Raw genomic sequence first — 23,105 nt, 5'->3', positions numbered from 1 at the left:
GTTACAGAGCACACTGTTACTTAGAGGTTGTTGACTTGGTCCTTAGTTATGTTTCTTAAGCTTCACATTCTTTTTATGGTGTATTTTTTCTACCGTATATGTCACAGTCCATGGGATGATTGTTATTTCTATGAGTGTGATGCCGTTGTCTTGTTTACAACATTAGCATCATTAGTTATGCTTCATCAGTGGTCACCTTTCCTCGTATGTTATTCTTGATTCATCGTGTTCATTACACCTGTAGATGTCATCCATCTCACCCCTGAAGTGGTTTTGTTTTATTTTTAAGCAGATGATGGTGGCGCTACCCCAGTGCAGGATGAACGGGACTCAGGGTCAGACGTTGAGGAGGATGTAAATGAGCAGCACTCTGGATCAGACACGGGAAGTGTAGACCGTCACTCAGAGGTATTGGCGACAAGACGTCTGGGGAGCGTTTCCCTTCCATTCTGTGAGACCTGTCTTATGTTGGAGTTGTAGAGACCCTGTCACCAGGTGTAGGCTTCAAACCCTGGGGTACAGAATTGTAAGTTTATAGAGAACTGCTTTAACAATAAGTAGGGATAGTCTGTTATTTACAAAATCACAGGGAATTAAGTTCTGATTGGGTCCCATTTCAGATATTAGGCAGTTCTTGGCAGTTTTTGGTTGAGAAAATAGGCCAGGCTTTTGATACTTGACTATGCTTCCCCAATTCCCAAAATGATGTCTTACTGGAGCAATGAACATTTGCAAACTGAAGATATTCCTATTGAAATTGAAAGTTTGAGGGCTATCACCTTGCAAAAATTATATCAGAATTTGGCTTTGAGCTGTTCCAATGTATGAAATTACAAAGCACATGTCATTTAAAAAGCTGTTGTTGCTTAGTAATACACAGTTGTACTGGATTTTGTGTATAGCATTTCAACATATTTGGCCTATTACATATTTTTTCTATTTAGTTAGTGCTAATTTAATTTATTTCAACAGTATTCTGAAGTATTGAGAGTAAAAGTTTTTTGTTAAACTCATTCCTAACTTTTATTATTTTTTTACTGATTGTTTTGAAGAGAGACATCTCATTGTTGTTGCACTTGTTTATGCATTCGTTGGTTGCTTCTTGTATGTGCCCTGACTGGGGCTTGAACCCATAACCTTGGCATATTGGGATGATGTTCTAAGCAACTGAGCTACCAGGCCCAGGCCAGACATACTTTTTTAACTGTTTAATTTGCTTCCCTGGTTGTATCATCTGTATTGCACAATGTTAACAAAATAAAGCTGGGATACTTTTCAATAAGTCAGCTATGAGTTTTGGTAAACACAAACTGAAACAAACACATAGGAATGATAAAGATGGCCAAATTTTCTTTTAAGAACTGATATTCCATATATTTTGCTTGATTATGCATGTGCAGAAAATTGTCCAATTTTTTTTTAAGTGGTAGGTCAAATTGTTAGAGATCGTATTATTGACTCTGTTCTTTGACATGTCATTAGTATATTCATATATTCAGTAAGTATTTATTCAGCACCTGTTGTGTCTGGCTCTTTTGACAATCAGTGACTAAATGAGGAGCGTTAACCAACCAACTTTTTAAAATTATATAGTTGGTTGGAAGATGATAAACACTATAGAGAAAGGTAGAACAGAGTGAAGGATGCCAGGAGGAAGGGCAGGTTTTGGTGTTAAGTAGGGAGGTACAGGAGGCCTTATTAAGAAAGTGACGTTTGAATCAAGACCTGAAGGAGGGTGAGGGAAGAGCCATTGGCCACGTGGGGGAAGAACATCCCTAAGATGGGACTGTGCTTGATGTCTTCAAGGAATCCCCTGGAGCTGGTGTGGCTAGTGTGGTCAGGAAGCAGGTATGATCAGAAAGCTAAACGGACTGGGAGAAAGGCTTATATCACTCATTTTTTTTGTATACTCTTAAACACTTACACTAAATTGTAATTAATGTGTTATTTGATAGGGAGAAATTACTTGATAATGTGAATATTGTTGTAGTATATTTAGTATGTAATATCAGAAGTTTCTTTGGCAAACACTAGCAGGAGCTCTATGGTGGCCTCATGATTCAGTTATAACCATCAAAAGGCTTACCTTTTAGAACCTTAAACTACTAGTTTGTAATGAGATGGATTCGAAATAATAAATGTGCATGTTGTCAGAATTTGGAAATTTTAAATACTTAAAGAGAAAATTAAATTACCATACTCCTATTACAGAAATGACTGTTAACTTTTTTATATTATTTCTCTTGCATTTTATTCTCCCTCATGTATATAATAGGTGTATTTGTTTTAACTTACTTAAGATTTTATTATGTATTGTATCTATATATTTTTGTCTTCTCTTCTGATTATACCTTAAATATTTCCCCATGTCATTAAATGTTCTCACTAGCATAATTTTTAATAATATGATGTACCAATACTTATTCAATAATTTTCTAATTTTTTTTACATTTAGACTATTTAGTCATTATAAGTGGAGCTGCTATGGACATTTTTGAACATAAACATTTGTCCTTTTCTAAAAAAAAAAATATTTTTGTTACAAATCTGCCAGGAGAGTTAACCAGAATAAAGAGGCTAAGATATTTTAAAGCTTTTCTTAGATATTTCCCTCCAGAAGCGTTATCCTAATTTGCTGTACTACTAGTTAGTTGTTTGCGAGTGCCAATTGTACTCCTAAGTGTTGAGTTCTGGATTAATGTTCTTTTGCCTTTTTTTTTTTTTTAATGTATTTTATTGATTTTTTACAGAGAGGAAGGGAGAGGGAGAGAGAGTTAGAAACATCTATGAGAGAGAAACATCCATCAGCTGCCTCCTGCACACTTCCTACTGGGGATGTGCCCACAACCAAGGTACATGCCCTTGACCGGAATCGAACCTGGGCCCTTTGAGTCCACAGGCTGACGCTCTATCCACTGAGCCAAACCGGTGCTGGCTCTTTTGCCTTTTTAAAATGGCTTCTAAAGAGAGATCGTGGATTGTTTTTTAGAAGCTAGTAGGATGTTAAAAGAGTACAGTTATATTAAAGTGAACATTGCAGATTACAGGGCCCAAGCCTAAAAGATGTGTATTATTTCCTATTGGTGTCTTAGAGTGTGACACAAATTTTGTGGCTTAAACAACAAATATTTGCCTGTGACTGGCTGTGGCTCAGTTGGTCCCATGCACCCAAAGGTCGCAGGTATGATTTCCCATCAGGGCCCATGCCCAGGTTGCTGGTTCGGTTCCCAGTTAGGTTGTGTACAGGAGGCAACCTAACGATGTTTCTCTCTCACATGGATGTTTCCCTCCCCCCCTCCCCTTTCTCTCACCCAAGGTTATTTTTTCCATTGATTTTTATGGAAGGGAGGGATGGGGAGAAAGAGAGAAAGAGAGAGACATCAATTGGTTGCCTCCCACATGTGCTGGCACCCTGGGCTGGGGTCAAACCTGCAACCTAGGTATATGCCCCCTGATTGGGAATCAAACCCACAACCTTTCAGTCCATGGGCCAGCGCTCTAATCACTGAGCAAAACAGAGCAGATCCTTTATTTTTTAATTGGGCTCTGTGTTTTTATTATTGAGTTGTAAGAGTTGTGTTTTTTTTTTTAAGTTTGGATACAAGCCCCTTTATTAGATGACTGATTGGCAAATATTTGCATAGCATGATTTGTCTTTTCACATTGGTGTCCTTTAAAGCACTAGAGTTTTAAATTTGAAGTCCACTTTATCCAATTTTTCTTTTATTGCTTATGTTTTTAGTGACATCTCTAACAATCCTTTTCCAAATCCAGGCATCAAGATTTACCCCTCTGTTTTAAGAATTTTATAGTTTTAGCTCTTACATTTATGTATTTGATCCATTTTGAGTTGATTTTTATATATACTTCGAGATAAGGATCCAATTTTATTCTTCTGAACATGGCTATCCAGTTGTCCGATAGGAAGGTCTTGGCACCCTATTAAAAATCAGTTGGCCTAAAGGGGTGATAAATGTTGATGGAATGAGATTTGACCTTGGGTTGTGAATACATGATTCAATATATAGATAATGGATTATAGAATTGTACATCTGAAACCTATATAGTTTTATTATCCAATGTCACCCCAACAAATGTAATAAAAATTAAATTAATTTTAAATTTGGATGGTAGAAAAATCTGTTGATCATAGAGTGTATGGGTTTATTTCTGGACTTTCAGTTCTAATCCACTCAGATCTCCGTCTACCTTTGTGCCATGGTGCTCTGAGTAGTTTTGATGTCAGGAAGTGTGAGTCCCACTTTTTTCCAAGATTGTTTTGTCTGTTCTGGGTCCTTGCAATTACATATGTACTTTAGGATCAACTTGTCAGTTTCTGCAAAGAAGTTAGCTGGGATTTTGGTAGGATTGTTTTAAATTCATAGAGCAGTTTGGGTGAGTGATGTCATCTTGGCAGTATGAGGTCCCTTGATCCATAATATGGGACGTCTTTTTATTTAGGTCTGTAATTTGTATCAACAATAATTTTTAGTTTTCCATGTACAAATGTTGCATTTCTCTGTTAAATTTGTCCATAAGTATGTTATTTTCTTTAATGTTTATTAGTAGTAAGTGGACTTGTTTTATGAATTTTATATTTAGATTGTTCCCAAACATTTTCCTTACTATTAATTCTAATTTACTTCATCATGGTCTTGAGGTTTGTTTTATGGCCTAGTGTATGGTTCATCTGGAGATGTTCCATATGTACTTAAGAAGTTCATATATTCTGTCTTTGAATCTACAGTGTGTCTCCTGTGATCAACATATAGTTGGATCATTTCTTTAATCAAATCTGTCTCCTGATTGGCTTGCTAAGTTCATTCATGGGTAATGTTATTGAAAGAGTTGGAGTGTGCCATTTACTTTGTTTTCTATATGTCTCGTGTCTTTTTGTTGTTAACCTGTTCTTCCTTTACATCGTCATTAAGTGAATATTTTCTAATGGAGCATTTAAATTTTTTTTAGGTCAAATTTCTTTTTATCATAGCAAAATAAGAGAGCCTTTAAGTTAGAGTAATTCACTTAGTTATTGAATTTTGTACTGGACAAATCAGCTTATCATTGTGCTTTTGGGAATACTCATCTTAAAAAGGTTCAGCCTTGCCAGTGTGGCTCAGTGGTTGAGCAACGACACATGAACCAAGAGGTCCCGGGTTCAATTCTCAGTGGAGGTATATGCCCAGGTTGGAGGCTCAATCCCCAGTGGGGTGTGCAGGAAGCAGCCAGTTGATATCTGTCTCTCTCTCATGGGTGGTTCTATCTCTCTATTCCTCTCCCTTCCTCTCACTCTAAAATCAATAAAAACATATTTTTTAAAAGGTTCAAGTCTTTTTTGAGGAAGAAAGACATGACATATATGCAATTTTTTTCCCAACTTTACTGAGATATGATTAACAAGAGTGTAAGATACTTAAAGTGTGAAAGATCAGACGGAGGCCTAAAACCAGGACTACAGGCTTTGTTAGAGGAGAAGCACCTGCCGGGCTGCCTCACAAGGGGAGGACAGCAGCGGGTGCAGGGGTGAGCATGCCTTTTGAGGGGCGGAATGCGAAGGAGTGGGGGGCTTAGTGTACTCGGTGCACACTGATTGGTGGCTTACTGCATAGTCCATATAGGACAAGGGCTTAGGGGATTTGGCAGGTGTGGATTGGTGGTCCAATGTATAGTCCATATAAGGTACCTGGTTAGTCACTCAGGTATTTCTGGGCTGCAGGTTACGTCATACCGCCCACCAGGGGGGAAAGGAGGATCTATCAAAGTGTACATTGTGATATTTGATATACATTCACATTGCCAAAGGATTCCTTCCGTCTGGTTAATACATTCATCACCTCACATACTTACCTGTGTGTGTGTGTGTGTGTGTGTGTGTGTGTGTGTGTGTACATTTAAGTTCTGTTTTCTTAGAAATTTTCTATTATACAACACAGTGTTATCAACTATAGTAACCATGTTACACATTAGGTCCCAAGACCTTATTCACCTTCAGGCTAAAGTTTGTATCCTTCTACCATCTCCTCCCTATTTCCCCCACCCTCCAACCCCTGGCAACCACTTTTCTACTATCAGTTTCTCTGCTTTTGACTTCTTTTTTAGATCCCACATATAAGCATATCATGTAGTATTTGTTTTTCTCTTTCTGGCTTATTTCACTTAGCTTAATGCCCTCATGCTCCATCCTTGTTAAAATAGGTAAGGTCTTCTTCTTTTTTTGGCTGAATATTCCATTGTATATATGTATATACCACATCTTATCCATTCATCGGTTGATAGACACAAGTTGTTTCCGTTTCTTGACTAGTGAATAATGCTGCAGGAAACATGGGAATATGGGTAGCTCTTCGATATCCTGTTTTCAGTTCCTTAGGGTATATATCCAGGAGTTGGATTGCTGGATCTTTTTTTTTTAATAGATTTTTATTGATTTTGGAAAGGAAAAGAGAAATAGAAACATCAATGATGAAAGATAATTATTGATCAGCTGCCTTCTGCATGCCCCCTATGGGGGATTGAGTCTGCAACCCAGGCTTATGCCCTGACAGGGAATCGAACCATGACCTCTGGTTCATAGGTCAACACAATTTTTTGAGGAACTTATACATTATTTTCCATAGTTACTGTCCCAATTTACATTCCTATCCTCTTGTTATTTTGCATTTTTATGACATTCATTCTAACAGGTTTGAGGTGATCTCTCATTGTGATTTTGATTTGCATTTCCCTAATGATTGCTGATGTTGAGCACATTTTCATGTACCTGTTGGCTATTTGTATGTCTGAGAAAATATCTAGTCAGCTCCTCTGCCCATTTTTTAATCAGATTGCTTATTTTTTTTCTGTTGAGTTGTGTGGTTTTCATATCTATTTTGGTTATGGACCCCTTATCAGATATACTATTTGCAAGTATTTTCTTCCATTCGGTATGTTGCCTTTTCATTTTGTTGATGATTTCCTTTGCTGTGCAGAAACTTTGTAGTTTGCTGTCTTCCCACGTGTTTATTGCGTGTATTGCCTTAGCTTTGGGTGTTTAATCCCAAAAAATTGCCAAGACTGTTGTCAAGGAGCTTACCTGTTGTCTTCTTCTAGGAGTTTTACAGCTTTAGGTCTTAAATTCAAGTTTTCAGGTCATTTTTAGTTGATCTCCGTGTGTGTGGCTGCCCAGTTTTCCCAATACCACTCAAGAGACTGTAGTTTCCCCACTGTATATTCTTGCCTCCTTTGTCATAAAATAATTGGCCATATATGCATGGGTTTATTTTTGGGCTGTCTGTTCTGTTCCGTTGATCTTTGTTCCTGTTTTTATGCCAATACCATGCTATTTTGGTTACTATAACTTTTTAATATAGTTTGAAATCAGGAAGTGTGATCCCTTCAGAGTTGTTCTTAAGATTGTTTTGGCTGTTTGTGGTGTGTGTGTGGTTCCATGAAAATTTTAGGATTGTTTTATTCCTGTGAAAAAAATGCCATTGGAATTTTGATAGGGATTGTATTGAATCTGTAGGTTGCTTGGTAGGTAATGTGGACATTTTAACAATCTTAGTTCTTCATCCATGAGCATGAATATCTTCACATTTATTTTATGTGTTCAATTTCTTTCACCAGTCTTATGGTTTTCAGTGTACAGCTCTTTCACTTCTTTGATTAAATTTATTTCTAAGAATATTCTTTTTGGTGCAGTTGTAAATGAGATTGTTGGATTTTGTGTATTGATTTTGTATCCCTAATCAGTACTGAATTGTTTATTAGTTCTAACAGTTTTTTGGTAGAGTCTTTAGGCTTTTCTGTATGTCCTATGTCATTGGGAAATGGTGACAGTTTTACTTCTTCCTTTACATTTTGGAAGGTTGTTAATTCTTTTTCTTGCCTAATGGCTCTGTTTAGGACTTTCAGTACTAGATAGTGAATAAAAGTGGAGAGAGTGAGCATCCTTGTTGTACCTGCCTGATCTTAGAATAAAATCTTTCAGCCTGACTGGTTGAGCATCGACCTATGAACCAGGAGGTCATGCTTCAATTCCCGGTCAGAGCACATGCCCAGGTTGCTGGCTTGATCCCCGGTAGGAGGCATGAAGGAGGCAGCCCATCAGTGATTCCCATCATTGATGTTTCTCTCTCTCTCCCTTCTCTGAAATCAATTATGTTGAGGTACCATTCCCTCTGTACCCAGTTTGTGGAGTTTTTATCATGCATGGATGTTGAATTTTGTCAAATGCCTGTTCTGCATCTGTTGAGATAATATTATTTTTATCTTTCATTTTATTAGTGTAGTGTGCCACATTGATTGGTTTGTAGAAGTTGAATCACCCTTGAATCTCTGGAATAAATCCCATTATATCATGGCGTATGATCCTTTGTTGGATTAGGTTTGTTGAGGATTTTTGCATCTATTTCATCAGGAATATTGGCCTATAGTTTTCTTGTCATGTCCTTGTATGGTAGCTTTGGTATCTGAGTAATGCTGGCCTCATAAAATGAGTTTGGATGTGTAACTTTCTCGTATTTTTTGGAAGGATTGGTATTAATTCTTTAAATGTTTGGTGAAATTCAGCAGCCATCTATTCCTGGACTTGTTGGAATGTTTTTGGTAACTGATTAAATTTCCTTACTAGTAATTAATCTGTTCCACTTTCTCTTTCTTCATGATTCAGTCTTACTAGGTTATATGTCTCTAAGAACGTATTCATTTCTTCTGTGCTGTCCAATTTGTTGGGCTACAATTGTTCTTACTCTCTTAAGGTTCTTTTATTTGTGTGGTATCAATTATAATATCTTTTGTTTATAATTTTGACTTTCTAGTGGTTTGTAAGTTTTATTGATTTTTTCTATTGACCTTTTTGTCTCTATTTCATTTGTTTCTGCTCTGATCTTTGTTCTTTCTTTCTTTTTTTAAAAAAATATATATTTTACTGTGTTTTTTTTTTTACAGAGAGATGGAGAGGGATAAAGAGTTAAAAACATCGATGAGAGAGAAACATCGATCAGCTGCCTCCTGCACACCCCCTACTGAGGATGTGCCCGCAACCAATGTACATGCCCTTGACCGGAATCGAACCCAGGACCCCTCAGTCCACAGGCCGACGCTCTATCCACTGAGCCAAACTGGCTAGGGCTGATCTTTGTTATTTCAATCTTCCTTTGTTGCTGTTGTTTCTAGTTCATTGGGGAGTAAAGTTTGGTTGTTTGAGATCTTTTTCTTGATGTAGGCATTTATCACTGTAACCTTCCCTGTTAAAACTGCTTTTGCTATGTCCATACATTTTGGTGTGTTGTATTTTCATTTTCATATGCCTCAAGATATATTAAAACCCCTGAAAGGAGAAATAAGACAGCACTTCAATACCTCATTTCAACAACAGATAGATCATGCTACTAAACTACCAATGGGTCAAAAAGAAATGAAAATATATCTTGAGGACTTCAATACCTCATTTCAACAACAGATAGATCATGCTACTAAACTACCAATGGGTCAAAAAGAAATGAAAATATATCTTGAGGACTTCAATACCTCATTTCAACAACAGATAGATCATGCTACTAAACTACCAATGGGTCAAAAAGAAATGAAAATATATATTGAGGCAAACTTGCTTTATATATTTAGGTGCTCCGATGTTAGGTACATAAATATTTATAAGTGTTAATTAACACCTTGTTGGATTATATATCATTTATCATTATATTATGCACTTTGTCTCTTATTATAGTTTCTGACTTGAAGCCTGTTTTGTCTGATATAGCCATCCCTGCTTTCTTTTGTTTTCCATTTATATGGAATATCTTTTTCTATCCCTTTGCTTTCAGTGTGTGTCCTTAAAGCTGAAGGGAGTCTCTTATAGGCAACATATAGAGATGGGTCTTGTTTTCTGGCTATTTTATAATTCCTTTGCTCTTCTCTTGTTCTCTTCCTATGTGGTTTGAAGATTTTCTGTAGTGGTATGCTTTCATTCCTTTCATTTACTTTTTGTCTGTATAGGTTTTTGCTTTGTGGATTACCATGAGGTTTACATAACATATTTATAAGTCTCTTTTAAGCTGATAACCTAATTTCTAACACAACACACCTTTACATTTTTATTTTTACACCCCCCCCTTTTATGTTTTTGATGTCACACTTTCCATCTTTTCCCCTTGTGTATCCATTTATAAATTATTGTGGTGGTATTTTTTAAAATATATTTTATTGATTTTTTTCAGAGAGGAAGGGAGAGAGATAGAGAGTTACAAACATCAATGAGAGAGAAATATCCATCAGCTGCCTCCTTCACACTCCCTACTGGGGATGTGCCCGCAACCAAGGTACATGCCCTTGACCAGAATCGAACCTGGGACCCTTGAGACCTCAGGCTGACGCTCTATCCACTGAGCCAAACTGGTTAGGGCTGTAGTGGTATTTTTTAATGCTTTTGTGCATTTAAATTTTTTTGATAATATGTTCACTATGCTTTTTTAACTCTTTCTTTAGTAGTTATAGGGTTTGCTACATATATCTTTTTTTTAAAATATATTGATTTTTTACAGAGAGGAAGGGAGAGGGATAGAGAATTAGAAACATCGATGAGAGAGAAATATCAATCAGCTGCCTCCTGCACACCTCCCACTGGGGATGTACCCACACCCAAGGTACATGCCCTTAGCTGGAATTGAACCTGGGACCCTTCAGTCCACAGGCTGACGCTCTATCCACTGAGCCAAACCGGTAAGGGCATCCACATATATCTTAACTTATCAGAATCAGCTTCAGATTTATAGTAGCTTAGTTCCAATGGTATATAGAAATACTACTTCTATATAGCTTTATTCTCTTTATGTAATATTGTTGTTATACATATTATGTCTGTTAATGTTACAAATCCAACAATACCTTATTATAATTATTACTTTACCATCTGAAATAATGTCCTTAGCTTAAGAAAGCTCTATCATCCACCTCCTTTGAAGTGTTATCGGCAAATATATTATACATATTTTACATATCTATATATTACAGGCCCAACTCTACACTATATGCATATTACTCGGTACAGCTACTATTTAAACCCATTAAAATAAGAAAGGAGAAAACATGCGTTTATACTGTCCTTTATAATTACACTTGGGGCCAAATGCATGAAAATTCATGCAAGAGAGGGCCTTCCTTCCCCTGGCTGCCGGCACTGGCTTCCCTCCAGGACCCGGGACCCAGCTCGTCAGGAAGGATGTCCGGTCTAATTAGCATATTACCCTTTTATTATGATAGATCATGACTAATGCTCATTGTTTTTTCATGTGAGGTCATGTTTACCATCTGAGGTTACTTGCTTTAGGCCTGTAGAACTTTATTTTATGGTGTGTCTGCTAGACAAATTCTCTCATTTTATGATTATCTGAGAAAGTTTTCATTTCTTTTACGCTTAATAATTATTTTTGAAAGATGGTTTTGTTGGATATGGGATTCTTGGTTGACAGGTTTTTTTTCTTTGAGAACTTTGAATATTTTATCCCCCTGCTTCTGGCCTCCATTTTCCTGCAGCATAATTCTATCAGCAAGCTAATTAAGTCAAATTCTGGCTCCTTTGACAGAATAGTTTCTGAGGTCTGTGTTTGATACTTGTTTTGACACCAGAATGGTTTTTTCCAGCTGTCTTACTTTCTGCTTCTCTCCTACATAGTAGGTCTGTATGAGATTCCTTGCGGAAACACTTTCCATAAAGGCAGCAGTGAGTTGTCTTGACTCTCTCCAATCTGATGGCCTTTCCCATGTTCCCAGGCGAGGTCCCGCCCTGTCTCCGCACCCTGACTCCCACGGAGCATGCCCACAAGTGCCATTACAGCAGCCCGCTCCTCTTGAGCATGTGCCCGGCGAGGAGTCTCCTCCCGTCGCTCTGGTACCAGACCGGGCCTCAGCACCCTGGGGAGATGGTCCGATCCCTTCTGAGGATGAAGTCTCCTCTGGCAGTTCCCTGTAGTGTGTGAACCTGTCTGGGGACCAGTCAGCTAGTGGGAATGCTGCTGCCCTGCTCCCTGCTCCCACTTCCCAGTTTAAGATGATTTAATCCCCTTTTGCTTCCTTATGTTAATAACTAGCTCTCTTCCTCACGCTAATAACTACCTATGTACGCTGACATCTCCCCACCCAGAGAATGTGAGCCTTTATAATCTTTCTTTTTAATTAAATCTTTATTGTTGAAAGTATTACATATGTCCTCTTTCTTCCCCCATTGACCTTTCTAACCCGTTGGTATATAGTATTCCATGGTATAAATGTACCATAGCTTTTTTATCTGCTCATGTACTGATGGACACTTGAGCTGTTTTCCAGATCTTAGCTATTGTAAGTTGTGCTGCTATGAACATAGGGGTGCATACATTCTCTCTGCTTGGTGTTTTGGGTTTCTTAGGGTTTCTAGAAGTGGGATCACTGGATCAAATGGCAGTTCCATATTTTTTTGACCATGGTATAAATGTACCATAGCTTTTTTATCTGCTCATGTACTGATGGACACTTGAGCTGTTTTCCAGATCTTAGCTATTGTAAGTTGTGCTGCTATGAACATAGGGGTGCATACATTCTCTCTGCTTGGTGTTTTGGGTTTCTTAGGGTTTCTAGAAGTGGGATCACTGGATCAAATGGCAGTTCCATATTTTTTTGAGGAACTGAGTTTGGTTCTTTACTAGGTTTCCTACCTGACTTTCATATACTACTTTGAAATTTACAACTTGATATTTGCTTTAAGACAGTTTATTATTTACTTTGTAATTTTAAAATATCAGCTTCTGTGTGTGTATTGTAGCCCTGGTCCATAAGGAGGGTGACTACTACAGCATGTATTCTGCGATAAATGACCAATTGTTCATTATGGATAGCCAGCAGCTATTTATAACAACGGTGTGAATGATTTTAAGAGGGGAGGTGTGAAGTGTTATAGTCATTTCTAAAGCCTCCAAGGACACTCAGAGTGCTCAGTTTCTCTGACAGTGGCTATTAGGGGGATTTTTTTTTTTTTTTTTTACAATTTCTACTACTGAGTTATTGTACTCATATCTAACTTAAAAAACTGTACTTTGGATATTCTTAAAGTATATTTTTTATTGATTTCAGAGAGGGGGGAGAGGGAGAGAGGGAGAGATAGAAACATTAATGATGAAAGAGGATCATTGACTGTCTGCCTCCTGCACGCCCTCTACTGGGGATTGAGCCCACAACCCAGGCATGTGCCCTGATCAGGAATCCCACCTTGACCTCCTGGTTCATAGGTCGATGCTCAACCACTAAGCCATACCTGCTGAGCTGGATTTTTTTTTTAAGTTTGCAATTTAAACTAATTTCAACCTGAAACCAGTCTAAAATGCTTGAATATTGTTTTTTGTTGTTGTTTTTAATTCTCACCTAAGGACATGCTGAGAGAAAGAGAGAAAGAGAGAGAGAGAGAGAGAGAGAGATGCATTGATCGGTTGCCTTCCACCCCCACCCTGAGTGGGGATTGGACCCGCAACCCAGATATGTGTCCTGACCAGAAATCAAACCAGCAACCTTCCAGGGCACAGGATGACATTCAGCCAGCTGAGCCCCCCGGCCAGGGACTATTGTTGATAACTTGTAAGCTTGTATGATTACTAATGTATTCTTTTTCCCAAACCTTATGATGTCTTGTCTAAGTGCATTCTCAAACTCAAGTCTATCAAATAGCACTTTCTTACTACAGTAGTGTCCTTGCAATGGTTGCTTGTTTTGGAATGCACACATCATGTGTTAGGAAATCTGGGGTAGAGTATAGCAGGTAAGTTTTGGGATAATTGCCCAGTTTGTGGTTTCTCTCTATTTGGGGAGTGGCTCTCTTTGCTGTGCCCGTGCTCTGGCAGTAACCCATTGAATCGCTGAGTCTCACAGCATCTAGTATTGCTGTAGCCCACTGGACTCTCTCTCCCAGACACTGACGTTTAGCGGGGCTAGCTAGTCACTTCTGTGATGCTCTGGTGAAAAGAGCCTGGAGGTCCCTTTTCTGAGCTCTCAAAGCTGTCCTACCCTTCCTGAGTCTTAGTTATCTGTCCCACTTTGATTCTGGAAAGATTGTTCCTTTTTCTGGAGATGGTTCTGTTGTTTGCAACTAAAATAGAGTCACAACACAAGCATGGTGTTAGAGATATGTCATGGCATGTCATAGAAAGCATTCCAGGAGCCGGTTACAATTTTACTTTTGCCTCTTGCTTCAGTTGCTTCTGCTGGTATTTTTCCACGTCAGTGATCTAGTTAACTTCTTAACTCAGTCATCACAAGCTAATGCAAAACCTGTTGTTACATACCTTTTATAGCTCACTCTCATAGATCATTTCCTATTGGCTTTCAAAATAATTATGCATTCCTTCATAATAGGGGTATGTTCTATTTGGCTGGCTCCTCATTAGACAACAGCTCCTGAAGTGTCCGTTAAAGTATAGGTATTGTGAAAACCTGTCAGGCCATTTATCTTGTCACTGGATTCTCTTACCACTTAATTTATTTTATAGCATGATTGGTGGGCATATACATTATTAAAGATTCTTTGTTCCTTGGAAATTGAGTTCATGTAATTTCAGTCTTATATTTTAAAGAGAAATATTTAGTAAATAGACTTAGTAAATTTTTAACCGAGAAATCCTTTCACTTTTAAACCAGAATATTATCACTGTTATTGAAAGATGCTAAAAGGGGGAAAAATTCCCCAGATCCTAAAACACTTTGTTATTAGTGTTTTTGTATGTTTAATTTTGTATATTTTTCTATGCATTTTAGAACATAGCTGTAAAATACATATATTAAGTTCATATATGTTTTCAGATTACTTCTAAGTAACATGTCAGTATAATTAGATTAGTCATGTTTTCCCTAAAACTTAAACTTTTCTACCTGGGTTACTAGATGTATGATTAAGACTGCGCCAATCCTGTTTTCTTACCATATAAAGTACTGTTGTGAAGAGTAAATGAACTAATAGGAGAGAATCTAACATTGTATCTAACTGAAGTACTTGGTAAATGTTCATTACACCTCTCGTTTGTTTAGATTAACTAGGGAGAATATGCCATTTTTTTTGACCCTTTAAAGTTTTATATTTATTTTTCTTAAAATAATTTTAACTTTGTAAAATCCCCTTTTAAAAGAAGTTGGGTACATGTTTGTTCATATTTCTTTGAAAACTATGTTTAGGAGCTAGAAATATGTGAGAAAGTTAGACTTACTTTCTTAGCTCTTTAAATTATAAGTGGTCTATAGAGTAATCGGGGTATGCTTTATAAATGTGTGTTGGTGAAAGCTGGTTACCTTTTACCCATTTTGGGATCTAAAGCATGGTAGCCATTTTACAGATAGGTGGCCTTCTTTAAGGCAGGGTGTTCCTATAAAGGAATAGGACAAGAATTCTACATTTAAGTGTATGTATTCCTACAATTTTAAAAATTGTTGAAAAATTTTAACATTTCACTATCAAACATTTTTTTTGCACTTTCCTCATTTTTTTCTCCCTTTATTTTTCAGAATGAACCTAGTGATCAAGAAGATGGCCTCAACAAAAGACATCATGTGACAGACTCTGAGAATGAAGACCCTTCGAATCTTAACGCTAGTGACTCTGAAAGTGAGGAGCTTCAAAGGCGAAAGGACAGCGACTCTGAATCTGAAGAGCACGCAGAGCCTCCTGCAAGTGATTCTGAAAATGAGGGTGTCGTTCACCATGGGAGTGACTCTGAGAGTGAGGAGACCAAGAAATTGCCTGTTAGTGACTCTGAAAACGAGGAGCTGCTTAATGGGCATGCAAGTGACTCAGAGAATGAAGATGTTAGAAAGCATCCTGCCAGTGATTCAGAGACTGAAGAGCTCCCCAAAAGTCCGGCCAGTGACTCTGAAACAGAGGATGCTCCAAAACCTGAAATCAGTGACTCTGAGAGTGAGGAACCTCCAACACACCCAGCCAGTGACTCTGAAAACGAGGGGCTCCCCAAACCTCAAGTTAGTGATTCGGAAAGCGAGGAGCTTCCTAAACCTCAGATCAGTGACTCGGAAAGTGAGGAGCCTCCGAGGACTCAGGCCAGTGACTCTGACAATGAGGAGCTTCCCAAACCCCGTGTCAGTGACTCGGAAAGTGAGGACCCCCCAAGGCACCAAGCCAGTGACTCCGAGAACGAGGAGCATCCCAAACGCCAAATGAGTGACTCAGAAAGCGAGGACCCACCAAGGACCCAGGCCAGTGATTCTGACAATGAAGAGCTTCCTAAACCCCGAGTGAGTGACTCTGAGAGTGAGGAGCCTCAGAAGGGGCCTGCCAGTGATTCCGACACGGAGGAGGCCTCCAGACACCAGCTGAAGCCAGCGTCAGATGATGACAGCGATGGGGAGAATAAGGGGGAGGAGACCGAAATGCAGAATGACTCCTGCCATTTAGATAGCCATATAGACAGGAAACGGTTTCACAGTTCTGACAGCGAGGAGGAAAAGCCCAAAAGGCCAAAAATTGAGAGTGATGAAGATGAAGAAAAAGAGGGGGAAGAGGAGAAAGCAGCAAAGCGAAAAGCTGCTGTACTTTCTGATAGCGAAGAAGAGAAAGCATGTAAGGAATTATTTGGGCTGGTTAGCCACAGCTTTACTTACCATCTAAGCTTATAACTAAAGCATTCTTTTTCTGGAATGTTAGAACTGTAATTTCTTCTGAGTTGTTCTAACAGCATTTCTTAAGTTCTGAGTGCCTCAAAATAATAAGCTAGACTGCTTTCATTTCAATGGGAATATGAAAGATTTAGTATTTTTTACTGGAAGGTGATATCTCAAAGAACTATGTTTATATGGACACCCAAGTATTGACCAGAGTTAGCTGTGAGACTCAGCCAGCTAATGCCCTAGAAGCCATCCGGACAGTGACCGGGCGCTCTTATGTGCGTACCTCTTCATTTAGAGATCCCATGTCTGCCAAGTATTTTAGTCTGCTACTTGATTACTTTTTTATGAAACTTACCTTTTTTGGTAAGTTTCATAAAACTTATAACCTGACAGTTGTTACAGGAGAAGGAAAAAGCACCACACGTGCGAGTTTACTAAGGGAGATGAGACATTCCAGTAACCATCAGGGCCGATGGGCTCCACAAAAGAATGTTCGGCCTTTTAACTCTGCTAATACTAAGCTGCATAGGAGGTGTTCTGATTATGTACATCGGCCTTGTCTTATTTTCCCCAAAAGGTAGCTATTTCATTTTTCATCTTTTGGCCACTTTTTCCTGAACAATAAGTAACTGTAAGGTGAGTGAATGAAACGTTTAGTTATTTTTTTTATTCTAAAAACTGTGTTAGGAGGCCTTTGATTTTTGCCACATACTTCCATTTTAAAGTACTTGTTCTTACGAGTCATACAATGACTGTGACAGAATAAGATCAGTGATGATTTCTTTTACTACAGCAGCAAAGAAGAGTCGTGTTGTCTCTGATGCAGAGGACTCTGACAGTGATGTTATATCAGACAAATCGGGCAAAAGAGAGAAGACTACAGCATCTGACAGTGAAGAAGAAGCAGGGAAAGAATTATCTGATAAGAAAAATGAAGAGAAGGATCTGTTTGGGAGTGATAGTGAGTCGGGGAATGAAGAAGAGTAAGTGACATAATAACATGAATTTTCAAGGGTTCATATAAGGTGGTAGAAAACAGTTTGTCTTCTAAGTTTTTTACACTTGCATTAAAATTTTGTGTTGAGGTATAGTACAATATATCTTATCTAATTGCATAACATTGGGGATGTAGGGTTTTAGTTCCTGAACTGTTGATACAGACTCCAACGTAGGTGGATCTCAAACATAAGATCTTACATGAAAGTAGTAGAGAGGACATGTCCCAATTCACTTCTATGAAGTTGAAGAATGGGTAAAACTAATCTGGTGATAGAAATCAAAATAGTGATTGGCTCTAGGATGTTGATGTGGGAAACTGACTAGAAAGGGCCCCAAGCGAACTTTTTGGGAGGATGGGTTCTACATCTTAATTAGAATAATCTTACTTAAATGTGTACTTTTATCAAAACTCATTAAAATGGATGTGAGAATGGCACATTTTACTATATGAAATTATACCCTGTGACAAAAAGATTTTAGGTTTCTATGCAGATAAGAAGAAAGCAAATGAATAGTTTTTTATATTTTCTTCTCTTCTAGAAATCTTATTGCAGACATATTTGGAGAATCTGGTGATGAAGAGGAAGAAGAATTTACAGTAAGTATAAGATGGAAGTAGTATTTTCTTTGTGACTGCTTTTTTTTGTTTGCTTTTATGGTAGTGGTTCTCTAATAGGTGATTCCAATAAATAGAAATAAACAACTATGATATACTCAATAAAAACATTTTTATTTCAAAATTAAAATTTTTTTTTTTTATAAAACTCTAGCCCAACCAGTGTTGCTCAATGGCTGAGCGTTGACCTATGAACCAGGAGGTTCCTGGCCTGGGCACATGCCTGGGTTGTGGGCTTGATCCCCAGTAGGGGGTGTGCAGGACACAGGGGATCAGTAATTCTCTCTCGTTGATATTTTTATCTCTCCCTTTCCCTTCCTCTCTGAAATTAATAAAAATATATGTATAAATATGTTTTAAAACTCTAGAACAGCCGCGGGCCGGATCCAGCCCGTTTGAAATGAATAAAACTATTGAAATAAAAGGCCGTACCCTTTTATGTAATGATGTTTACTTTGAATTTATATTAGTTCACACAAACACTCCGTCCATGCTTTTGTTCCGGCCCTCCGGTCCAGTTTAAGAACCCATTGTGGCCCTCGAGTCAAAAAGTTTGCCCACCCCTGCTCTAGAACAAAGTGATTCCGAAAGTAAAATAAAAAAGTTTGCATAGCATAAAAGGAAAATGACAGGCAAAGTTGGATTAAAGGGAGGAACACAGTAAGAGATAACAGAAGGCACGTTGTAATGCTGGAGAGAAAGATTCACAATAGTTTTGGAACTTCTGTCCAGCCCATTGTGTTCATCATCAGAGGAACAAGGTGACAGAGACTAGCTAAGTCAAACCAGGGAGAGGCAGCAGCCTAGAGAGTAAGCTCAGCGTGTGGAACTGCTTGTTCTGGGAGGTGCCTGCTCAGGCTGAGAGGCTGGTCATGTTTTGGTGTCCTCAAGGCTCAAGAGACAAAATTGGAGGTGAAGGCTTGCAGATGTCAGAGGACCCTGAAATACCATGGACACCTGGGATGAAGGGTGACCTGTCAGGGAAATAGCCTTTGCTCAGATGTTAGGCCAGCTTTGAATGATCTAGCAATGTAAGAACCTTGGTCTTAGAAATTTGATCACAATGATTCTTAACCTGTTGGCTAGTGTTCTTAGGCCGCTGGCATATACAAACAGAAATCCTTTAGGACAAAGGTGACATCATTGTAGGCCTCAAAATATTTCTATATCTATAGTTTATGGTACTCCATAGATAATGTTACAAAGAAAACACTAAAAACAGACAATAGAAATAGACTTAGGGGCTCTAGATATAGGAATTTTAGATATTGCCTTAAAAATATATGTGTTCAGGGAGATAAAAGATTAAAATTTTGACAGAGCAAATAATTTTTTTAAAATATATTTCTTTATTGATTTCAGAGAGAAAGGGAGAAGAAGAGAGAGATAGAAACATCAATGATGAGAGAGAATCATTGTTCGGCTGCCTCCTGCACAACCCCCACTGGGGATCGAGCCTGCAACCCAGGCATGTGCTCTTGGCCGGAATCAAACCTGGGACCCTTCAGTCCGCAGGCTGACGCTTTATCCACTGAGCCAAGCCGGCTAGGGCCAGAGCAAATAATTTTTTAAGAGATAAGGCAGATTTGGAAAAGAACCAAGGAGAAATTTTGGAACTAAAAATATAGTCACTGAAATTAAAAACTTGGTGAATGAATTTAATGGATTAGATGTATTTGAAAAGAAAATGAGTGAACTGGAAGATAGGCTAGAAGGAACGATTTAGAATGAAGTGTTGGGATATATTAGTATGGAAAATATAAGATAATAAAACATAATTTATACACGAGGAGGGTTGAACATAGTGAATTGGAATCCCAGAAGGAGAAGAAATACGCGTGGCCGAAGCAGTATTTAAAGAAGTGACACACAGATTGGTACAGTGAGAGATTCTAGGATTTCTACAGATTACGGGAAGAATAAACAAGGAAATCACCTAAATACATCAGTAAAATTGCAAGAAACCAAAGAAAAGAGACATCTTAAAAGCAGCTATGGTGGGGAAATTACATTCAGAAAAAGAGACTACAGTTACACTAACAGCTGACTTCTTAGCAGAAACAGTAGAATCCGCTAACTGCAAACTTAGAGCCCTGTTATGTCCGCAAAACACTTTTCAGGAGTGAATACTTCCTCGTTTCATCTTAGCTGTGTCCCACTGAGGACGTGCTAAAGGCAGAAAGAAAGGTCAGGGATGCAGGAAGGGAAGAAGCAACACAATTACGTGGATAAGTCTAAATGCGTGTTGTCTGTATAAAACAAGTCATGTCTAGTGTGGCTTAAAATATATGTAACATTAAACCACATGACAGCAGTAACAAATTGGGAATATACATGGAATAGAAGTGTTCACAGGCCTTTGCAAATGTTTGTAAAAGCCCATTAGACTTTAATAAGTTAGGGTGCCCCTTGATATCTCTAAATGACCACTAAAAAGATTACACAGTAAGGTAACAGATTTAAACTGGTAATATCAGAAATTACATTAAATTGAATTAAGTGCTCCAATTAAAAGACAAAGATGAGCCTGGCCAGTATGGCTCAGTGGTTGAGCATCGACCTATGAACCAGAAGGTTTGATTCCCACTCAGGGCATATGCCTGGGTTGCAGGCTCGATCCCCGTTGGGTGTGCAGGAGGCAACGTGATTCCCTCTCATCATTGATGTTTCTCTCTCTCCCCCTCTTCCTTCCCCTCTAAAATCAATAAAAATATTTTTTTAAAGATAAAGATGGTCAGACAGATTTTTAACAATCTGCTGTATAATAATTTCAAGATTCATCTGAAACAAGATTTTTAAAAGTTGAAAATAAAAGGATAGAGATACTTTACCTGAACATTATCCCCCCCCCCCCCAAAAAAAATAAATAAATAAAACTGGTAGAGCTATATGAATAGTAAAGAGGTAGACTTTAAGGTAAAAAACATTATTTGAGATAAAGATAATCAGTTTATACTGATAGAAGTTTTTAAAATTGTACTTAGCCATGTTCCCACAAAACAAATATGTACATACAAAACAAAAATTGATAATCTGCAAAGGGAAATGACAGATGTGGAATCTATGTGGAATGTAACTGAAAGAACCAAAACACTGCAGAAGAATCTCTTTATATATGTAATCTGGATAAAAACCCTTTGGGTGACTATAAAACTTAAGAATTTCTTCTATGGCTTGCCTTTTTACTTTCTTAGTGGAGTCTTGAGGAACAAAACTTGTTAATTTTAATATAAATCAACTTTACCAATCTTTTCCTTTATGTTGAAAGCTTTTTAATTCTAAGAAAATTTTTGCTTGTCCTCAAGGATATAAAAATATTCTCCTGAGTTATTCTCTAGATTGAAGCTTGTTTCATCTTTCACATTTACTTGTACAATCAGATTTTTGTGTGGTGTGTATGAGATAGAGTCAAGATTTTCCCCCATTTGGAATATTCAATTGACCTAGCTCATTTGTTCCCACTACTGTATAATGCCATTTCTGTCATAAATCAAGTGTCTGTATATATTATCCAAAATGTTTCCGCAGTGTCTTTTTTATATTTAGTTGGTTATGTCCTCTAAGGTTGTTATGCTTCAAGATTGACTTGACTTTTCTTGGTTTGCATTTTTATATAAATTTTAAAATCAAGCTTTTACAAAAAGTACAAAGTACAGACAACATTTTCTTAATTGCAATGCAATGAAACTGAAAATTAATAACAAAAGTAGCAACCAAAACACCCTTGCCACCCAGAAATTTAAAACTTCCTTGTTAAATAGTTCTTGAATTAAAAAAGAAATCATACTTTTAGTACTAAAGCAAAAGAGAGTGAAACTAGATGAATCAGCAAGTATTTGAGAGCGTCTCTGCCGAAGGTTGTTTGGAAATTGCCCTCTTGGAGCTTACACTAGGTTAAACAACTTTGTGCAAGATTAAGGTCTGTGCCTCTAGTTGGGAAAGTTTATGTCAACTTTGCTGTACACTCATTTCATTGAGAAAAATGCACGTCCCAACAGTCATTGGGAAGTCCTTTCTAAATATGGATAAGAGTTAGAAGCTATAAAGCAAAGATGGATCATTTATTTCAATTACATAAAGAATCATGCCTAGAAGAAAAAAAAAACACAGCTGGCCATTAAAAAAAAATCATGCCTGGAAAACATTACCATGAACAAAAGCAAACTGTATGGGCTCTGCAGTTCCTGTCACTTGAGAGCTGATTTTAAAGAGGTTTTTCAGACCAATTAGGCAAAGACTCAACATAAAGTAATAGGATGTTGAGGGTTCACACAGAATTACAAATGGCTTCTAAACATAAAAAGAAAAAAGCCCAACCTTACTCATGACAGAATGCAAAGAAAGCTACACAGATGCCTTTGTTTTTCAGTTCAGAGATTGGGAAATACCAGTTTTTGATCACCTATGAAGATGGTATTGGAAGGAGAGTTCATTGGCATAACCTTGATGGAAGACAGTTTGGCAGATATTTCTCAAAATTTCAGATACACACATCTAAATGTCAGTAGGGAAATGTATAAACAAATTCTGGTTGCAGACATGTGGTGAAATAGCCAAGCCTTCAAAAGAACAAGGTTGCTTTATGCTGATAGGACTTAGTCTCCAGATTTTATTATACTAGAGGCCTGGTGCACGAAATTTGTGCAAGGGTATGGTCCCTTGGCCTGGCCAGCGATTAAAGCATAAGCGTCTGGCATGGAAGGGTAGGTCCCACGCCTGACCTCTGGGCCCTGGGCAGCACCTGAGCCCCCAGACCCCTGCACAACCCCCTCCACATGAATCACGGCACCCGAGTCCCCTCGCAGAGGTGTAGTGAGCGCAACCAGATGCCATGGGCTGGGCCGCAGCATGGGCCTATGGATGGGCAGTGTGCTCTCTC

At 38.1% G+C, this 23,105-nt stretch overlaps 1 protein-coding gene across 2 annotated transcripts in view; it reads left to right on the top strand.

Annotated features, from left to right (window-relative positions):
* The first annotated feature begins 267 nt into the window (after positions 1–267).
* IWS1 (IWS1, SUPT6H interacting protein) overlaps positions 268–23,105 on the top strand; it is a 37,898-nt gene continuing 15,060 nt past the window's right edge. Inside the window, exons 1-4 of one of the 2 annotated variants that reach the window (XM_006769184.2) lie at positions 268–408; positions 15,496–16,564; positions 17,405–17,594; positions 18,151–18,208. In XM_006769184.2, the coding sequence (XP_006769247.1) occupies positions 16,162–16,564; positions 17,405–17,594; positions 18,151–18,208 (651 nt within the window). In that variant the 5' untranslated portion in view covers positions 268–408; positions 15,496–16,161. The remainder of the gene's footprint in view (positions 409–15,495; positions 16,565–17,404; positions 17,595–18,150; positions 18,209–23,105) is intronic. The other variant, XM_006769183.2, reaches the window with a different exon arrangement.

This window comes from Myotis davidii, unplaced genomic scaffold, assembly GCF_000327345.1.
Source record: "Myotis davidii unplaced genomic scaffold, ASM32734v1 scaffold1844, whole genome shotgun sequence".
Taxonomy (NCBI): domain Eukaryota; kingdom Metazoa; phylum Chordata; class Mammalia; order Chiroptera; family Vespertilionidae; genus Myotis; species Myotis davidii.
The sequence above is the reverse complement of the archived record's forward strand: the minus strand, read 5'-3'. Positions and strand labels throughout refer to the sequence as shown.